Source organism: Periplaneta americana, chromosome 11, assembly GCF_040183065.1.
Source record: "Periplaneta americana isolate PAMFEO1 chromosome 11, P.americana_PAMFEO1_priV1, whole genome shotgun sequence".
Classification (NCBI taxonomy): Eukaryota; Metazoa; Arthropoda; class Insecta; order Blattodea; family Blattidae; genus Periplaneta; species Periplaneta americana.
In genome coordinates, this window is record NC_091127.1 from 99,196,978 (window position 1) to 99,217,131 (window position 20,154).

The 20,154-nt window shown below is 35.3% G+C and overlaps 1 protein-coding gene across 2 annotated transcripts in view; it reads left to right on the top strand.

Moving 5' to 3' along the window:
- LOC138708622 (dipeptidase 1-like) overlaps positions 1-20,154 on the top strand; it is an 817,747-nt gene that overhangs the window by 329,837 nt on the left and 467,756 nt on the right. For both annotated transcript variants that reach the window (XM_069838726.1, XM_069838727.1), the window contains exon 3: positions 804-960. In XM_069838726.1, coding sequence (XP_069694827.1) covers positions 804-960 — 157 coding nt within the window. The remainder of the gene's footprint in view (positions 1-803; positions 961-20,154) is intronic.

Consider the following 20,154-nt stretch of genomic DNA (forward strand, 5'->3'; position numbering starts at 1 on the left):
TTATTTATTAAAGTAAAAGTGTAGTTAATTATTAATAGTCACTTTCTGAATCCATGTTGCTTGTTGAAGAACAGGGTATCTGAAAGCGCTACCATTCCATAAATTTTACTGTCTTTGTATAATCCTCTAACAAATTTATGCATTTATATAATCTTACTTTTATGCTCATTCTCTTCAAAGTTAATTGTCGTTATGCTGCTTCTCCCTTTAGTCTCGTAGTGTACAGTATATCCGCTTTGAAAATTTATACTTATGATGTACAGTATTCTATATTTTAAGATCTATATTTGATTCTTAATGACATATGTAATATTACATTTACAATGAGTTTTTTTTTATGTTACGTTGTATTTACTTTCATCCAAGCTATTGAAATATAGCCTGTATATTTGGCTCGCCATTTCTGATATAGAAACGTGTACCTAAGTATTTTTTATTAATCTTTATTTTCTCTGCAATATAGTACACGTTTCAGAATTCTTTACTTTCGGCCGCAACATTTCGTAGGGACTTGCGGTAGAGATAAGAGAGTACCTACTCTTTACTCCTATTGTGAATTTAAATCCGTAAAGTAGAGATTAAAGTATGTACAATTTAATATTCCGGCAGTAGAAGTTTGTTACTTCGGAAAAATCTGTTTTCTGAGTGAATTTGTTTACAGTTAGGTTAAAATTTATATGCTCTATAATATTAGAAAACGACTTAGCCTATACGTAATTGATAATTGAATGACACTTTTTTGATCATATTTTTCTTGAAGTGTATGAACTTGTAAAAATTTGTCAAATGTATCTTTATTTCAGACATAACGATCTTCCTTGGAATATTCGAAAATTCCTCAAAAATCAGCTGGTAAACTTCCGATTCGCTGAGGACCTGAGAGACATGTCGCCTTGGTCACGCAGTTCATGGTCTCACACTGACCTTCTGCGTCTACGCGAAGGCATGGTGGCCGCTCAGGTGAGTAAATTATATCATATGTATGATGGACTTCTCCAGAGAGATCAAATTGTCTTTAAAGCGCTTAGTCCTCTCACTTTAACACATTATGTTCTCCGTCAACAATGGTTTAACAAGAAGCCAAGAAACTTAAGTGTAATCTTCGGTAACTTAATTGACTTCGTGCCCTTCAGCTAACCGGTCTTAAACGAGACATTTCAGATATATATGCTCCTGCTATGCTCTTCTAATTCAAAATGTTGTAGGATAAATTAATAAATTTCTTTCATCTTCCCACATTACTTTCGTATGGAATCACAGTAGATCTTAAGACATACATTTGTTGCCCCAGAAACTTTGTCCAAATTATTCCAATAGGCAGTCCAAATCACGCCATGGTGGATGGTTAAAGCTACTGGCTTAACGACTTTTAAAACCTGACTAACTTATGGTACTGAGTATGTCTACATGCTTCAGTTACTTTGTATAGATAGACGTAAATTTTAAAATGCTCCCTTTCACTTGGAAGACTGTCAACACCTCAAAACAATATTTAATTTACATTTCGTTTTGTTCCTTTCTTTGGATGTGTCTCTATCTAAACGAATAATTGTCATTATTATTATTATTATTATTATTATTATTATTATTATTATTATTATTATTATTATTATTATTATTATTATTTCATTTGCTATTACTATTTATTCCTAACATGATTATTTAGTCCTAGTATTTTTATCGTTATAATTAATATCCTTTTTATTAATGTATTATTAGGCCTAGTAATAATAGTAGTAGTATTAATTTAGTGCGCGATATATACTACTTACGGCATTATAACAGGTCGTAGCCTGCGTGTTTATTGGCGAGATCCGACCGCTCTCTCGCATAGGAGGACTATAGAGAAAATATGACTTTTTTGGACAAAATTAAAATTTTCTTTTCTAAATGGTTCCTAATGTCCTACTCTAATATTTACAAAATTTAAAGTGCGTAAGACGACGGAAAACTCTCATAATGACTCATAATTTAACGTCCTCCCTCCTGAAGTGTCAACTTTAAAGTCACATTTCTCCGCTAAAGGTTTTGTGCATCTCTCTTCACCGAAATCCCTAAGGCTTCTACTGTTATACAGCTAAGAATCTATTTTTTTTCTTTGTATTCACTATACAGTCCATAACAATTTTATACGGGAACTCTTCCAAACTATGTAACTTTCAAAAGAAAAATATATGTCATAAAAATGAATTTTTAAATATGTAGTTATTGTACAAATTAGTTTTTCTCTCTAATTTGGGACTGTTTAAAAAATAAATACGATAGGGATGCAGTTTGTCCCCTACACTATTTAATATATATTTTGAAGATGCCCTTCGTAAATTGAAGACTCGAAGCTCGGAAAAAATTAAAATGGGGTTTGGGATGTATGTACATAGAATATTATTAGGTTTTAATAGCAAGATTCGAAGGCGAGCTACAAATAAATGCGATGAAAGAGTAATGGAACTGAGAAAAATTCTCTCCGGCGCCGGGATTTGAACCCGGGTTTTCAGCTCTAGGTGCTGATGCTTTATCCACTAAGCCACACCGGATACCCACCCGGCGTCGGACAGAATCGTCTCAGATTAAGTTCCAACTCTTGGGTTCCCTCTAGTGGCCGCCCTCTGCACTACGTCATAGACGTCTATGAACGTAGGACTGAAGTCCACACATGTGCTGAGGTGCACTCGTTATGAGTGACTAGTTGGCCGGGATCCGACGGAATAAGCGCTGTCTTAAATCACGAAGTGATTTATGCATATCATATGTATATATTTATTTATTTTTTAATGTACCGAAGTACATATGATATTTCCATGCAGATATTCTGCGTCGTATGATGACGCAGAATATCTGCATGAAAATATATGTACTTCGGTACATTAAAATAAAAAAAATAATATATACAAATAAATGCTCATGAGCTGAGCCAAGTGGTAAATGAATATAATTGAGGAATATTAAGTCAGAGAAGTAAAGCCATGTCCTTCTTCAGAAAATTCCCTGTTAGATATCAAATTTATATATATGACCAATTAGTGGAAGAAGTGCAGAACTTTAATTACCTCGATTGTGATGTAAGCTAAGACAACGACCGAGATATAAAAACAAAAATACACAAATTTCAACATCTGTGACACGATCAGACGAACCCTAGATAAGAAGACCAGAAGAGAGAGACAAATAAAGATGTATAAGGTCATGGCGCTCCCTGTTGTGCTTTATGGATGCGAGTCATGGACGTTGACGAGTAAGAAGAGATGAAAAAAGGCCAAGGAAGTGGTGAACTGAAGCCGGAACAGGCCTAACCCATGATAGGAAGAAGAAGAATTACACACATTTCTGTTCCTAACTTAGCACTTGTGCTGTATAAAAATATTAAGATTAATTGAATGAAATTTGTATCGGTGGAATTTCGAAAATATGTCCTCTTTTTTTTAAATTTAATAATTAAAAAAATAAGTATATTATGAATATCAAATTTTGGTAACTTTATTAAATTGCCGAGATACATATGTGTACCGACAACGAAAGCTGTATCTTTAAAAATGTAGAAATTTTCATTTACTTAATAGTCCTTCCTCAAGATTTCCAAGTCACGGGTCGAAATCTAATTATCTTCTTGAAAAACTGCTGTCCAGTTCCCCTGTTTTGATTGTTCTAAATCACCGCATTCTGTAAACATTTGACTGTGAAGTTCTAAAAATTCAAGTAGATATGTTCGAGAAGTTCTCTTTCGTGGTCGATTAATTTTAGTATTTGATAAACATGCGTGAGTTTCGAGGGGTCAAAACTAAGGATGATGAAGTTCTTTTAACATAGATTTCTTCAAAGACAAACAGTCGTGCACAGCACGTAAAAGAAGATTAACTGCTAATGTGAGGGATAGAGGTACAGTATATCGCACCCTTAAAATAATAATGTCGTAACTACCCAAAGCACTTTCCGACAATGTGGCCTCCGCGGTCTCCAGATTTCAATTCGGCCGACTTTTGGTTGTGGGGTTTTTGTTTCTTTCCCTATCTCAAATTTTATAATATTTATAGCGGTTTAATATTTGAACTGACTTTTGAAATATCCTATATATATCCCACAATGCAAAATTTTAACACTCAGTTATTATTGTCACAAGATCTAACAACTTACACCTTATAAATGAACACATGATGTCGTCAGGATGATTGAATCCTAGCAATATTCATTTCAGCATGGAAGTGATGGAATCTAACCAATTACAGTTTTCGGAGACATGAAGCGGCAATTTTAGTCTGTCACATATTTAATTCGTCCTTAGTTACCATGGGTAAACCAGGGTACGCTTATGGATCTATTATACTTACAAGGAAACTTCCAGAATGTGTAATAGAGTCATACAACCGAATACATTTGAGAGAGAAACATGGAAAACGGACGAGAGCAAATTTCTATCACCAACGCACGGCAGGGATATGAGAGAGTTAATTAACCTTGTTAGGAAATGAAGAAATTCGCGACCAGTTCGACTGAAACAAATCAAATAATCCTCTGGCCTCTAACCATTATTTGTATCTCAAACGTAATTGACTCTGTCATTTGGAAAGGGTCATATAAGCCTATACAATATTTTTTAAAATTCGTTTTATTACATTAGTGTGTTCTTTGAACTGAACTGCGAATTTGCAGTGAAAAAGCCACTTCTCTAAGCCTCGTACTAGCAATAGAATGCCGAGATAATTTCTTTATTTAGTTCTTGGTAAGATTCATATCTCCAAATATATGCATTTTTCTTCAAGTTATTTTATTACAATGGCTGTTGTATTGCTGTGCTGAGGGATTCACCTTGAGCTCAACTGCCGCTCAATTACAGCTTGTTGGTCTGAGTAGACAGCCCGTGTTCTATCCCCGCCCAGATTGTATTGAAAGTTGTAGTGGACTAAAAAGAGTAGCATAGGGATTTTCTCGGGATATTCTCCTTTTCTGCTGTCATTCTACCAATAGTCTCCGCCTTCTCCCCATTTGCACCAATAGTTACAATTACTGTAATAGGCGATTTTTGAAATTATTGTAATAGATTTATGAATCATCGTCTAATTGGAGAAGACTAACCAAACTACGTGACTGAATACATCTACCTCGGCCAACTAATGTCCTTTCTCAACAGAGACAGAACGAGATTCAGAGAATAATTGGAAATGCATGGAAGAGATTTTGGAGCCTCAGTTTCATTCTGACAGACAAGATTTACAATCTAAATTTAAGAAGCGGAGTCATGAACAGATGCATCCTTCCAGTACTCCTATAGGGAGAACAGACATGGTCTGTAACGGAAAGAGAGCTGGAAATGCTGAGAAAATGCCAAATAAAACTGGAGAGCAAGATGCTGAACATCACACTCAGACACAGACTACCTAACGAAGACGTAAGGAGCCAAACACATCTCAAAGTCGCAGCAGAAACGCCCGACAAGCTGAAGAAGAAATGGGCAGGACACGTGATGCGACTCAACTCGATCCGGTGGGCACACATCTTTACGACATTGGATCCAAGGACTGGCAAAAGTAACGTTGGAAGAGAGAAGACAATGTGGGCGGTCGAACTTAGATCAAGATTCAGTCATCTGTGGTCAAGAACAGCGAAAGACCGACTACAATGGAAGCTCATCACAAAGTGACTTGTAAACCAAGCTAGTGAACCCTTCAATGTTAAATCAGACAGCATCTTAAACACATTATTACATTACAAAAGTTACCATCATTCCCGAAGTGGCTAACCGGGAACTGCTTGACAAGCCAGCCTGCATAGTCAGGAGGCCCTTGCCCTTCACGGGATTTCGTGGCTAATTCTTAATTCTTAATATTTATACTTAATTACAGGATTTATGTTATTAATTTTTTACTCTGTCCTGTAATTAAAAAAAAAAATGTGGACTTGTGGCCGTTTCCAAATATCCGATTTAATATTAATGTGTAAATAATGCATTTGTGCATTTTAATACAGCAGTTTTTTTTTTTTTTTTTTTTTTTTTTTCCCCAAGAAATTACTTTTCTTCGAACTGAAGAAAATATGGTTATGTTTCTTTTCCTAACAACTTTCAGGTCTCTCTCTGCTTTCATCGTTTGTGGTCAATAAAAATATGATATATTTCTTTCGCTCATTAAAACTAACGACGGGAGGCAACTGCCCCACACTCATACAAGGTAGCTCATATGGCATATTCGTCTTTGCATATAATGCAGGATGTAAAACAGAAATAATAATAATGGGGAATAAGAATTGGTCGAAATAAATTTCGAGATGAGAAAATTGTTCTTTGATTTTAAGAAGCGATTAAATGTCCTATATCGCCAAATTTGCTTATTTAATGATCCATTATCTCCGAAACTCAAGAAGATATGTGTCGCCCATTTCCAAAAACCGTAAGTCCACAAAAATTACAAATGTTAGTTTTGTACATCATCTGATAGCTGGCATGTCTTACACATTTTAAGCTATATTTACAGGTATTATAGACGTTATTTCCTATTCAAATTTACGACTGAATGTTAGCCACAGTTCCAGAATCTGTTAAGTCCATGGTTGTTACATTTCCATAAAACGTTATGTACATAAGCCTGTTAAGTCCAATAGAAAAAAGTACATTATAGAAGATACAGTTTCAATTAACGTTACAGTCACACTTTTTTGAATCCATCATTTCTGCTAAATTAATAAATAAAAACCAAATTATGGATGCTATGCTCCTGGATAGCCAAAGAATCTCCAAAAACTGCCAAGAATATTATTCTACTGTCCCTTATTGTTGGTCACTCGTTTATACCTCCCGATAGATTGTTTGGTCATATAGAGGAGCAAGTTAAAATAAGAAGCCTTATCTTGAAACGTACTGACTACGAACAAATTATATTATTCAATTTGGGACCATATTAAATCTAGGAACAGATGTACAGATGTCTGATTGGGAATCGGCTGTCAAAAATATAGTGAAGCCTTCTTCAGCTTGGAATTTCCAGTTAAGGATGTAAAAGGAACATTATCAAGAAGAAAACCACTACGGGGTCGGTCAGTAACTGTTCAAGGTGAGCAAAGTTGCAACCTTGATGTTGGAGTTGGAAAACATATCTGCAGAAGAGGGAAATTCATTCATGAAAACTCAGCACACAGAAACTGAAAAGGGTGTAAAGCTAAACAAAAGACAAAATGAAAGATATCAGAACCCTCTTAAATAATCAATATGGACCTGAGTGGGAGAGTTACGAGGATCTTCTATTTTACAAAAATTTAACACAACAAATAGGAATTGAACAGCCAGAAGAATAGTGAAATAGGTGAACTACCAAATCAAGATGATACAATATAAATCTTTAAGTGAAAAGTGGAAAATAATTATTATTCATCAGAAAGACAGAATCATAAGGAAATATATTTAACGTGCCACACATGAATTATAGTTCTTGTAAATTTTATGTTCCATCTGCATTTTTTTTTTTTTTTTTTTTTTTTTGCTAGTGATAAATTGATCCTAATATACTATAGTAACAGATTAATTCTAGTCCACAATGTTTTAATAATAAATCAGTAATTAAGTCACTTTTAATTAAAATGTCTTAAGTATTCTCCCTTCTTGTGTGCAATCTTGAATAGTCAAATACAGTTCCAAAGCCTGTTATATCCCAGTTACAGAACCTAACACCGTTAAATCCAACTTAAAATATTTAATTAAAAAGAAACTATTACAGTATGACTTCAGTACTTCATGTAGATCAGATAGAAATAAATTATCATATAAAACTAAACAAAGGAATTATAGAAAAGCGAATTTGGAAACAAATGACAGTTTTTCCTGATTTCTGTACAATTTTTTCGAAGGACTTAATAGGTATCGGAAATGGATGACTCGTATCATACTGTAAATATGTTAAAAAGGGGAGTGAACTGAAAATTAGGCATATATGGAATTTTAAAATAAACCATTCGAAATATTGTAGTGAATCATTTCACATAGTTTCAATTTCATATTCCGTTTCTGACAGCTGTTTCGGCTGCCATTTTTAAAGTGTTGCGCTGTGACCCACAGCTGCTCCCTCTGCAAGATTCTCTCCTCTCTCTATTTCAAACGTACTGTGGTTTTCCTCAATTTTCTGAGACCTTGTTTGCATATTCAGACAGAGAATCCGTTCCATGTATGTCACTGGGGTTAGAAGAATCTTAGTCCATTACCTTTTCATCCATTCGTATTTTGATCCTAATTTTACGTTTGTCCAGTTATATATTTCAGCTGCATCAAATTTTGTATACAAATCTTTCGTCCATGTCATTTTAATACTATGTGAAATTTCGTCCTACGTATATTTTGTCCTGACCTGATTTAGTCCAAATTAATTTACTTCAAATTTTCGTAGCTGTGTTTATTGCAAAAAAATAATCATTGAAATAAAACATGAGATTTATTTCGAGTTATTTCAAAGAACAAAGATCATGCATTCATTGCAGCTATTTCTTAGAAAGTGTAATGATTTCTTTCTTTAATTAACGTCTTCGGGGTTCTACTCGTTCGTTACAGGTTGACCGATTCTCATATCGTCAATATATACTGGTTCGATAACAGTACTCGTCTTTTATGAGCAGTGAATTCTTAGAGTTTCAAGTAATTACTTTGGGATCCATACCTGATAATTTTAAATAAAACTAACGTTTTCATTTCCTTAGCAACACCTGTCCATTTTTGAGTTCTCCAGTATTTGGTATTATATTGTTGGCATCTGTTTAAAATGTGCTTCTAGTATCTGACTATCCAAAATCAATCACGATTGGACAATATGTATATTGGACTAAATATCTGTGGACTAAAAATTCTGGACGAAATTTACTCTTGAACGAAAATGCTATGGACTTAGTCCACTGGACTTAAATGTGTTGGCCATAGAAATTTGAACGAAATGTTGTACTGGACGAAAATGTTTGGACAAACATTCTTGAAATCTTCACTGGCTATGTGGTTGCTTATATTGTGAAATCCAAGTACGGTATTGCCAGCAGTGTACATTGAAGGAAATGTATCTAGGTAAAGAGTCACAAGAATTTACAACTTGGAAGGAAACTAATAACCTGGATTAAGACATAAAATATGATGGGTCTTCTGGATCAATGAAAATTGAGGTAGCAGTAGATCTTTGGCAGCAATCCGAATGTCATATTTTCCATCACAAGACACTTCTGTTAGATGGTGATGCAGACATTTCTCAAAATAAACGAGGTACAGCCTTATGGTGAAGACTTCACTATAGTGAAAGAGGAGTGTGAGAACCATGTTGGGAAGAGACTGGAACAGCACTGCACAATGCTGTATTACAGTGGCGTTCCCACGGTGTGACGCTTGACGGGAAGGAACATGGAACTTTTGAGAGTACAACAATCAAGAAATTGACGAAGCAATATCTGAATATCAAAATCTAGTATAAAGGTAATGTAAATGGAATTAAGTCAGCAATTTATGTGACATTACTGCACAGTATTTCAACAAACTAAAAGCCACAGCATAATAAATGTCCACTAGGTAAGAGCTCATGCCGATTTTACCAGCGAGCCATGGCTGAAAGAACACAACCACTACCTCATACAGAAAATGTTGAAAGAGGCATATTTTTCACAGATGATGCCAATCTATAAAAATTGGTATCAAAACATTGTTCGACAGATGTGTGAGAGTTTGCACTCTGTCATCTGACAGAAGTATCCGAAAGAACGATTCCGTTCCAGAAGGCGTCTGGAAATTGAAGTGATCGAAGCTGTGTGTGATTTTAATGTCGGAGTAACAAAAACTGTAACAGAAACACAGAAAGTAGCAGGAATGTCTCCTGGGGGGGGGTGAAAGTGTGGTTCTGTCAATATCGAGGGACTCGCACTGGATTAGGGAAGCAAAGCAGCAAGCTTTAGCTAAATATCAGGAGACTCGTCGCTGCGATGGCAAGAATGAGATAAGAGGAAGCTGCTAAGACAAAGGAAGGCACATCCTAGAAAGCAGGACAGTTTTAAAACCTTGAATTTGTTAACAGAGTAAATTATTACGTTTTAAACTATGGTGTCTATTTCTTGTTTTAAATTTCTTTTACAGGTTCACTTATTCAAAACCTAGCTACTTCCACATTTTTGACATATTTTTCTGAAACTTTTTCTGATGTTTTGCATTGCAATATTTGATAATTGATATTCAGTTTTGTATTGTGCAAAAAATGATTGGGTTTAAACATTTTTAAAACACAGAGCGAAAGAGGATAGAGGAGGTGGTCTTCAGATAAGGAGGGCAGCTGCGAATATATTGAATAAGTAGTCGTGGACAGCCGATAAGAGGTGGTCTCCTAGCTTAGAGGTTCGGCGAAGGGCTAACAACACATCACCGTAAAAAGCCAGCTTTTTACGAAACCTCAAAGTAAGCCCCGTAATGGGACTGATTCTTTGGCACGATCACAGCAAAGGAATAAGGTTATGATATTTGGTATTTGAAACATAACTAGTCTTTATAGAACAGGAGAGGTAACATTAGCAGCAAAAGAACTAGTTAGATATAGAATAAACTTTGTGGGAGTGCAACAGATTAGGTTAGATGGGAATGACATATTGAAAATAGGAGAATACTTGTTGTATTATGGGGAAGGAAACAATAATCACCAATTAGGAATATGATTATTTGTTCATAAAAGAATAAAATCAGTATGATATCAGATTATCGTATTTAGTACTTAAAGGTAGATGGTGCTATATCGTAGTGATAAATGCTCACTCCCCTAGAGAAAGGAAATCGACCATATAAAGGATAGATTCTATGAGGAATTGTTTTATTGTTTATTGTTAGTAAAATAACATGTACAAAAATACAATCTTAATTCTTCCCTGAAGGAGTAAAAACTCACACACTTTTGATCAGATATCTAGATAATACATTAAAATTTTATTTGAGACATTTCAACGCTAAAGTAGAACGGGAGGATATTTTTAAACAAACTATTCGAAAAGAGAGCCTACACTTAACTAGTAATGAAAATGGAGTTAGGTTAGTCATCCATTTTACAGCATTGTGTCCAACGTTTGGTTGAAGCGCTAAATACATTCGTAAGCATGTCGCCAGAGTTCGCTGCAAATGCTTCTGGAATTCGATTCTTCAGATCCTGTATATTTTCTACTTTGATTTTGTATATTTCTGACTTGATAACCCCCAAGCAAAAGAATCTTAGAACGTCAAATCAGGTGAACGTGATGGACATGAACATACTTGTGCTGAACCTCTGCATATTCGTCAGCTGGGAAAGCGTTGGTTGAATATTAATTACATATGTACACACCATAGCAAAACTCTATATACAGTTCATGTACGAATATCCATTATTGCATGAAAATGGATCGAGACTTTATATCCTCTCTGAGTATACCCCTGCATGGGAGATATTCTAACTTGCTTGTACATCCCTTGTTTCTTGTTCCGAATTTCTGCATGAAGTAATTCTGTTTAGGTCCTACTTAATTGTGATATAAATTATTTCGAAAAGTTAGTTTCAATTGAATTTCTCGCCGACCATTCAACTGTTTGTTGGTCTCTATAGCAACATTAGCATTTATGGAAACGACTCGAAACGTGAGGTTGTTATGGCAACTAGCAAGACTTTACGGCCGGAATAACAAGGCCATGTGCTTGGATTATAAACATTATACCAAACGTAATTATTGTGGTAATTTAATGGCTGCTAAACGGGGGCGAGTGGTAGACGCGTATGTCTGACCGCTCGTTATCAAATAAAGGGAAAACACGTACGGCTTCATTTCAGTTGGTTCGTTCATACTTCGAGTTTACAACATAACGTTTGTTTATGGAGTTGTTCAGTTCTATGAACCAAATGTAGGTATGTTTGGCTTGGATGTATGAAAAGGAATGGAGATGGAGAAAACAATACATTTATGTATCAATGGCTGATAAAGAGTAGAGTTGGGTCGATTCGTGAACGAATCGTTCATTCGAACGACTAATAATAAAGAATCGTAAGAATCGTTTCGTGGTATCAACGAATCGTCGTTCAAAAGAATAGTAACGAATTGACATGGTATCGTAACCCACGATTCTATTTACTTGTTTGATGTAACCTGTCAACGGACATTTCCGAACCGTGCCGAATATTCCCGAGCGAGAGTGAAATAAAAATACTGCATTTGTTAAGTATGAAAAATAATGAACACAAACCTGAAATGTGCATAGTTAGAGATGTAATGCAAAAAATGTACTTCGTAATAAGGTTCAGTTGATCAATTATAATTTAGAAACATTACCTCGGATAATTTTGTAGACTAATGGCGGTCATGCTGAATGGTTCCAGCCAATGAGAAAGAGACAATCCAATGTCTCGCCTCTTATGCCATCTATGAGAGAGATGTAGAACGTTTTTGTTCTACGCGTGGTTTGCAAAGGAAAGTGTCCTGTAAGTCGTTCGTTGACAAATCGTTGGAATCGCAGAGTAGGAAGAATCGTGAACTCGTTGACGATTCAAAAGAATAGTTGGAATCGCAGACTGAGAAGAATCGTGAACGAATCGTTAGAATCGATTCGTAATGTATGACTGAATCGTTGAAATCGACTTCTGAAAAAGAATCGTGTTGCCCAACTCTAGTAAAGAGATGCCGGTGGGTAAAGGATGTTATGCCTTTATATGAACATGTTGAATGTTATCGAACTTAAAGAACGGAAAGCGAAGTGAAGGATGGATATCTCTACTGAGTTTGGAAACTATAAACTCTATCTGTGTGTGTGCGTGTGCGCGTGCGCGTGCGTGCGTGCGTGCGTGCGTGCGATATAAAATATTGAGAAACGTTAAATTCTGTTTAAGTCGCTCTTTGCTGCTACGCGTCCCCTAGAAAGGTAGCAGTAATACTGACATACTGATGTCCTTCAGGAAAAAGTCATTTCGTACAATTATATCTGTAATAACTAGCGCCGTGACATCGGTATATTTGTATTAGTCTGAGGTGAACATAGGATGCCGGTCAGAATGTAGTCGGCGTTTCAAGTACAGGCAGCGGAAGCGAATTTGACACACGACTAAGCAAGCACGTTCCGTGTTTTGTTTACGATTATTGCGTGTTATAAAATCAAGACAATACAGTCATTGTATAATAAGAATTAATATCGGAAAGGTCTAAAATGCTGGTGAGATTGAGAATAATTGTTGGAAATCATACTTAAATTGTCACAAAGTGGTAAAGCATAAGTCTGAAAAGATGTTTTTCTTTATATTTAGAGTTTTGCATTACAGTTTTAGAATGCCGAAAACGTATATGGCGTACAATTTTGCTTTTCCCATATTTAACTGTTAGATTAATTTATTTATCACATCTATTCTGTACCTTAATTTTCTTGCATGTTCGCTTAGTTTCGGTTGCTGCTGCAATGAACACCAACATTCACTTTCAGAGTTTCATGTTATCATTTCTACATCAAGTTTATAACAATCGCATTTGTCATCTGATAAAACTTTTGCAATTTTGCATAATGAATTGAAACCACGTTTTTTTTTGTATTACTCTGTTATGCAGAAATGAAATTTATAATATGAAATATTTTACATATGCGCCCTTGGTTTCAGCCGATGTTGAACGCCGTTTTTCTGCACACAAGGTCATACTATCCGACACTCGGCGGTCATTTTTATTTGAAACTTTGAAAATGAATGTTGTTGTTTATCGCAGCGGAAACCGAAACCAGGCAAACAACATGCAAGATAAGTAAGGTACGAAATTGATATGATAAATAAATTAACGTAACAGTTAAACATAGAGAAAGCAAAATTGTACGCCATATACGTTTTCGACTTTCTAAAATTGTAATGCAAAACTCTAAATATAAAAAAAAAAAAAAAAAACATATTTTCAGACTTATTTTTCACCGCATTTGTGACAATTTAAGTATGATTTCTCAACCTCACCAGCATTTCAGACTTTTCCGATAGGCTATTAGCCCTTATTATATAATAATTGTATTGTCTTGATTTTATAATACGCAATAATCGTGTACAAAATACGGAACGTCCTTGATTAGATGTGTCAAATTCGCTTCCGCTGCCTGTACTTGAAACACGTCGACTACATTCTGTCCGGGGCGTCGTATGTTCACCTCAGACTAATACAAATATACCGATGTCACGACCCTAGTAATAACACTGGACACAAATAATTAAGAAGTTACTTAGTTTGAAGATATCCTGTAGGCCTATATCAACTTAAAAATGCATGAAATAATTTCATAGTGTATAACACAAAACATGTTTTATGGATCTAATGCCCCTTTACAATACAGTGAAACCTGCCTTTGCGGTCACTTCATTTAAACGGCCACCTGGCCAAAAGGCCAATTTTCTCCGGAACCAATTGGATTTTCCATAAGATCAATACAAATTCTCTCTCTATTTAGCGGCCACCTCATGCGCCGGCCAGCGGCCGGGGTCTATTTGGATTGGAACCTGACTATAACAGTCACTGTCCAACAAAAAATCTTTTCACGGATACTATCTGACCTATTTTTTCGATGGTTAGAGGACAGGGGACAATAGCTATGTAAGTGTACAACAGTACATATCTTGGGGTTAGTTGGTTACTGTTTATGACTCTTTTGTCACTTTCCACTCCGACCCTGCACAGCTATAAATTCTTACTCGTTTTTAAAGGACTGAAACACGGACTTTTTCTATCGAAAATGTGACGGTATGTTTTAGGTCAGTAGTTAACCATTCGAATTTTATTTTTTCCCTCCTCTTTCTATCTTTCTCTATTTGGAACAGCTTTTACGAATGTTTCTTCTTTTCATACAGGTTTTTTTTTTCAGAGCCCTCCCTAACAAAACTTTAAGTTTTAAGAAAAAAGAGTGTAAAGGGGGGAAGTTGGCAAAAGACAGAATAACCTTGCTGCTTTTCTTTTTTTGTAATGCTGCAGGAGAAAAAGAACCACTCTTAATGATAGAGAAATCATTGAAACCGAGATGTTTAAAAAATATTGACATGGGCTTACTGGGGGTGAAGTGGACTGCCAACAATAAACTTAGGTGGCATCATCATTGTTTGAGAATTGGCTATGCAATTTCAATTCGAAGATTGAACGACAAAATCGCAATGTGATCCGTGAAATTGGTGTTTCTTCCTCCAAATACGACATCACACCTCCAGCCCCTTGAACAAGGTATTATTCAGTCATTTAAACTGAGGTACCTCAAGCGAGTTTTGAAAATGCTAGTTGCCAAGAATGGAAGAGACTGACATTAATATGCACGATTGTTGTACGCGCACAATACTAAAAAATCAACGAAATTCAGTATTTTCATGCTGATTCATAAAAACCGCAACCTTAATCAAGCGGCCACTGATAAAACGGCCATTTTACAAGGTAACTTCAGATGGCCGCTTTAGACAGGTTTCACTGTATATTGTGTTGTGTTGTATTGTATTGTACTGTACTGTATTTAGTTACAGTCCATGGTATTCGTACATTGCTTCACAGCTAGGATATGGAACATATCAAAAGAAAAAAAATCTTAATAGTAGTATGAAGTCTTAATTATAGTCACAGTCTAGTTGAAATATATACAGAAGAGTGTTACAATATAGTCTGCTAGTACAGCACAAAGTTTTATTATCAATATTAATACAAGATACAAATATTCATGAAGCGTTGTTGAATGTCATGAATTCATCTACATAATAGAAAGCGTGAGAAATTAGGTACTTCTATAATTTGCCCCTAAATAATCTTATGCTTTGAATTTTATTTCTTATATTCATAGGTAGGCTATTAACAATTTTTACTGGCATATAACGCACTCCTTTATGATAGCACGATAGACTTACCGACGGAGTTTGAAAGTCATTTTTGACGTGTATTTATGCTATGAACTGCTGAATTAGTTACAAAATTTTCACGATTTCATAGGAGGAAGATAATTAATGAAAAAATATACTGAAAAGCCATGGGCATTATTTGTAGTTTTTTTAAAACAGTCCTAAACGATTCTCTTGAGTTGGCACTACTCTTATTCTAATTACTCTTTTTTTTAATATGAATATATTGTTACTACTTGTGGAATTTCCCCAGAATATTTTTTCAAAACTCATTGCCGAGTGGATATATGCAATGTATATTGTTTTTAAGATATTGATATTTACTGTCTCTTGCATACATCAATACATGCTGAATTTAGTTTGGGGGTAATTTATTTTATATCGTTTTTCCAATTTAACACATTATCGATTTGTAAGCCAAGAAATTTGGTTGTTGTTGTTTCTATTAGGGACATATTTTTAATTATTGCACTTGTAATTTGCGAGGTTGAATTTGGACAGGATTTAAATTGAATTATGTTACTTTGTTACAATTTAATACTAATTTATTGACTGAGAACCATTCACATATTTTGAGGAGAATTTCCTCTGTTGAAGGTTGGAATGTGTTGGAGTTATTGGCTATAATTATTATATTAGTGTCATCTGCAAATAATATGGTATTACCTTCATTTTTTTTTTAGGGAGCAAAATCATTTATGAACACAAGAAAAAAGTAGGGACCTAATATTGATCCTTGAGGATCACTAGAGTAGCCATTATATTTACGAAATTATGCTTCCAGTTATAAGAAGAGAATGAATTTGATCTATTAGAAAAAAATTGGGCCTAGTTTTGTGCACTGAACACTTTACCTGCTATCTACACACGGTCTTGATATCAAATATGTAGTGCTCGGGAAAAGTGACACAAGTCAGTTTCCACAAACCTTTTTTGATAATTTATTGACAACTTACGGAACATCTCTTCGCTTGGAAAAAAATACATAGGTATTCCTCCCATTACAATAATTCACACAGAAAAAAATCAAATCGACATAAACCAGTGTAAGTTGTTCATAAATTATCAAAAAAGGTTTGTGAAAACTGACTTATGCCACTTTTCCCAAGCACTGCAGAAATATAAACCGTACAGTAGATGAGGTGTTGTGTTTAAACCAACACAAAGTTTTGCTCGTATGGGTGTGAAGAATTTTACTGTATGTAGGCCTACATGTATATGCAGTGTTGTATTAATTCCGCATGGCTCACATGAGCGTAGCCCCACGGCGCGGCAAATTCGAAGGGGTGACAAAATTTTGAGGAATGAAAAAAATCTTATTCACTTAGTTGAAAATAATTTTTCGATATTTTCCCACTTCACAGATGACTGCTTTGAATAGTAGCATATATTAAATATTATTATATGCCACTTCTTTTACAGCTTCATTGCTAAATATTTAAGATTTACGTAAGTAGGTCAGGACGCAACAATTTTTCGGCTAGTCAGCATAACATTGTCTAAATATGGGGCTGTGTATAAGTAATATGTAATAAAATTAAAATAAAATTAATTGAAGTCAGTTTTAAAAATCAATTAAAATATTAAATCTTTTCAGAATTTTCTGGGGTAGCTGACCGAGGTTGCTGTTTAATTTGGTTTCCTTGCCCGGAAAGAAACTTTTCCCTCCAAGGGATTTAACAGGCTAATTCTAATACAAATTTATTAATAATCGACGGTGAATTAAAGATGACCGAGAGCGAAGGATTTTTAGACGAAAAATAGGATAGTGTGTGTTGTTGTTGACATCGAGTAGTCTATTTCAGTAATAATTATTGTAAGGGGAAATCAATTGATCCTATTATGTAATGTCGAAGAGACGACGTTTTGTACTGGTATATAACAATTTCATGAAGTGCATAGCAGAGGAAATACTAAGAAACCTTTCGTACAAATACCAATACCGGTATACCACAATACTGTCCCTGGATTGTTATACACTAGTTTTATTATAGCTTAAAGCTTTCATTATTATTAACGTGATGCCAGGCTTTTGAATATTTGCACGGTGGTCTACATGAAAGACATTCACCTTTCAGAGTAACATGTTGGCTAAATCATCAGCGAAAATAGGCATAAGGGAATGGGGAAACCTATCTCTTGGATTCATTAGCGACAGCTATCCTCTAGGGCTGGAGGTCGAGCGAATTAATTAAGGAGGCGGGATTGAGAGGAGAAGTAATTAAAACGTTTTCAATTGCGCCCATTGAAGGAAATTTGGATTAGTGACTTAGAATCTTCCTGAGTTCCAAGTCAGTTGACCACTTCTTTTTCCACCGTTCCATTGAAGGAAATAGGAAATTTGTAAAAATGCCGAAATTGGATAAAACATAAAATAGGTACCTAGTAGGTAAGGGAAAGAAATATTGCAGAGCAGAATTCGAAGCTAGAGCTGAACAGCAGCAGGGGAGAGTCCCGAAGAGGTTGGAAACCTGGACAAAGTGAGTGGTGAGAGCGGAGGTCACAGTTCTCTCTGGGCAAGAGATAGAAGCTCTAGAACTAGGTGAGTGACTACTAAAAACTAACACAAAATATTCAAGGAAACTTCAGAAAATGCAAGGATTCGTTTTGGAAAAAGGGCCTATATGAAGTCATGACTTGCAGTGTACCTGGATATCGAGTGAGCCTTCGATATAATCTGAGGACTGAGGGACTGTGAAGTTATATTAGACCTGGGAGTATCAGATGGAATGGAAAACCTTCTTTGGCGCTATCTAATAGGACCAGAGTATTAAATAAATTTCACTTCGCGCCTCGCCAAATTTTAACAGGAGTTCATCAGGAATTCGTCCTCTGGCCATGCTATTTAATGTTCCCATACTATCCGAAAACAAAAAATATTCACATCATAGTCTCAAGATGAGCGGCATCAAGCAAGCGACACTAAAATAACCAGCAATATTAGCAGGGGACTGAAACTGCAGACAGGAGACAATGAACCAGGGAATCAAAATCTAATCCGAAACACTAGAAGAAAAAGATTTCAAGCTCATTAACAGGGCTAACAAAAAACATATTTCTGCATAAGTGCCAGCAGCACAATTGATCTAGTCTTCCTTAGAGGGAACAATATAAAAGTAGACAAAGAAGTCTTTACCGCCTTAACCCTGATACTACATAGGAAAAACGTCCTAGTATAGAAAAATTCAAGACCCACACAACCAGAGACAACGAAAAAGAGCAGCAAAACCCAAAATTCTCAAGAAAATAAATGCAAAGAAACCAGAAGAGTCAGCACAGGAAATCCAGTCAATAAGAAAAGATATGTGAAAAAATAACGCAATGGGAAAAAATACAACTACATCCCAGCTCGGTATAGACACAGAGAAATTTTTAATGAATTCCTATGAACGAAAACGTAGAACTCTAACAAACGTGGGCAGAACTCTTCAACAAATTGTTACAGATTGGGGACATAATATCTCCTGAAGACACGCTAACCCTTAAGATGCTGTAAAAAGGAAAATAAGCTAGAAACAACCCAAACTCATAAAGGGGCATCGCACTACAAAATAACACTTTCAAACTTGTAGCCAACATCCTAAATATCAGACTAACAAAAGTACTGCATACGCAGATCTTAGAAAAAAAAATCTTTCCTGAAGAGGCGTTCCACACTCCAGGCGGTAGAAATCCTTCTCTGAGACATCGACAAAACTCTGAGAATACCGAAGCAGAAATTGTACGCAGTGTTTGTCGACTTTTGTGAATCATTCGGAAACGTAAATAGGTAAACGCAACTTTACAAAGTCAAAGACTTGGAAGAATTAGATGCACAGACCCTCGTCCTAATTAATGATGTAGGCCTACTAGTACGAAAGTTGATAAAGTTGTAACTTTTCGTTCTGTAAATAATTTTACAATATAACGTTTGTTCGGATAAAATTTATGAAAATTTAAAGGACAAAACTAAAACTATTTCAATCATTTGTTATCATATAGTGAATCAGGGGAAGATGACTATCGGGGGAATATACTTATTCCTTTGTAGTTTCACATTGTTCCAAGAGAGAACGCCACGCGAATATCTTCATGATCACTGAGACAGCTGAATGTTGTAGAGTGGAAGCTAACTCATTTGCCACGTGTTCTCGTCAGTAAAAGAATAAATGCAAGAAAACTGCTCATTTTTCTACTATAAAATAATTGCAAAGGTATGTTAAAATTTTAATACAAAATTGAATTCCTAATAACTGTCAAACATTTCTAATGGATATTGTACTAATGGTTCTACAGTTTGTATTGTTAACAACCAATGACCTTGTTCCGCCATCTTAGGTTGCGTCACAAC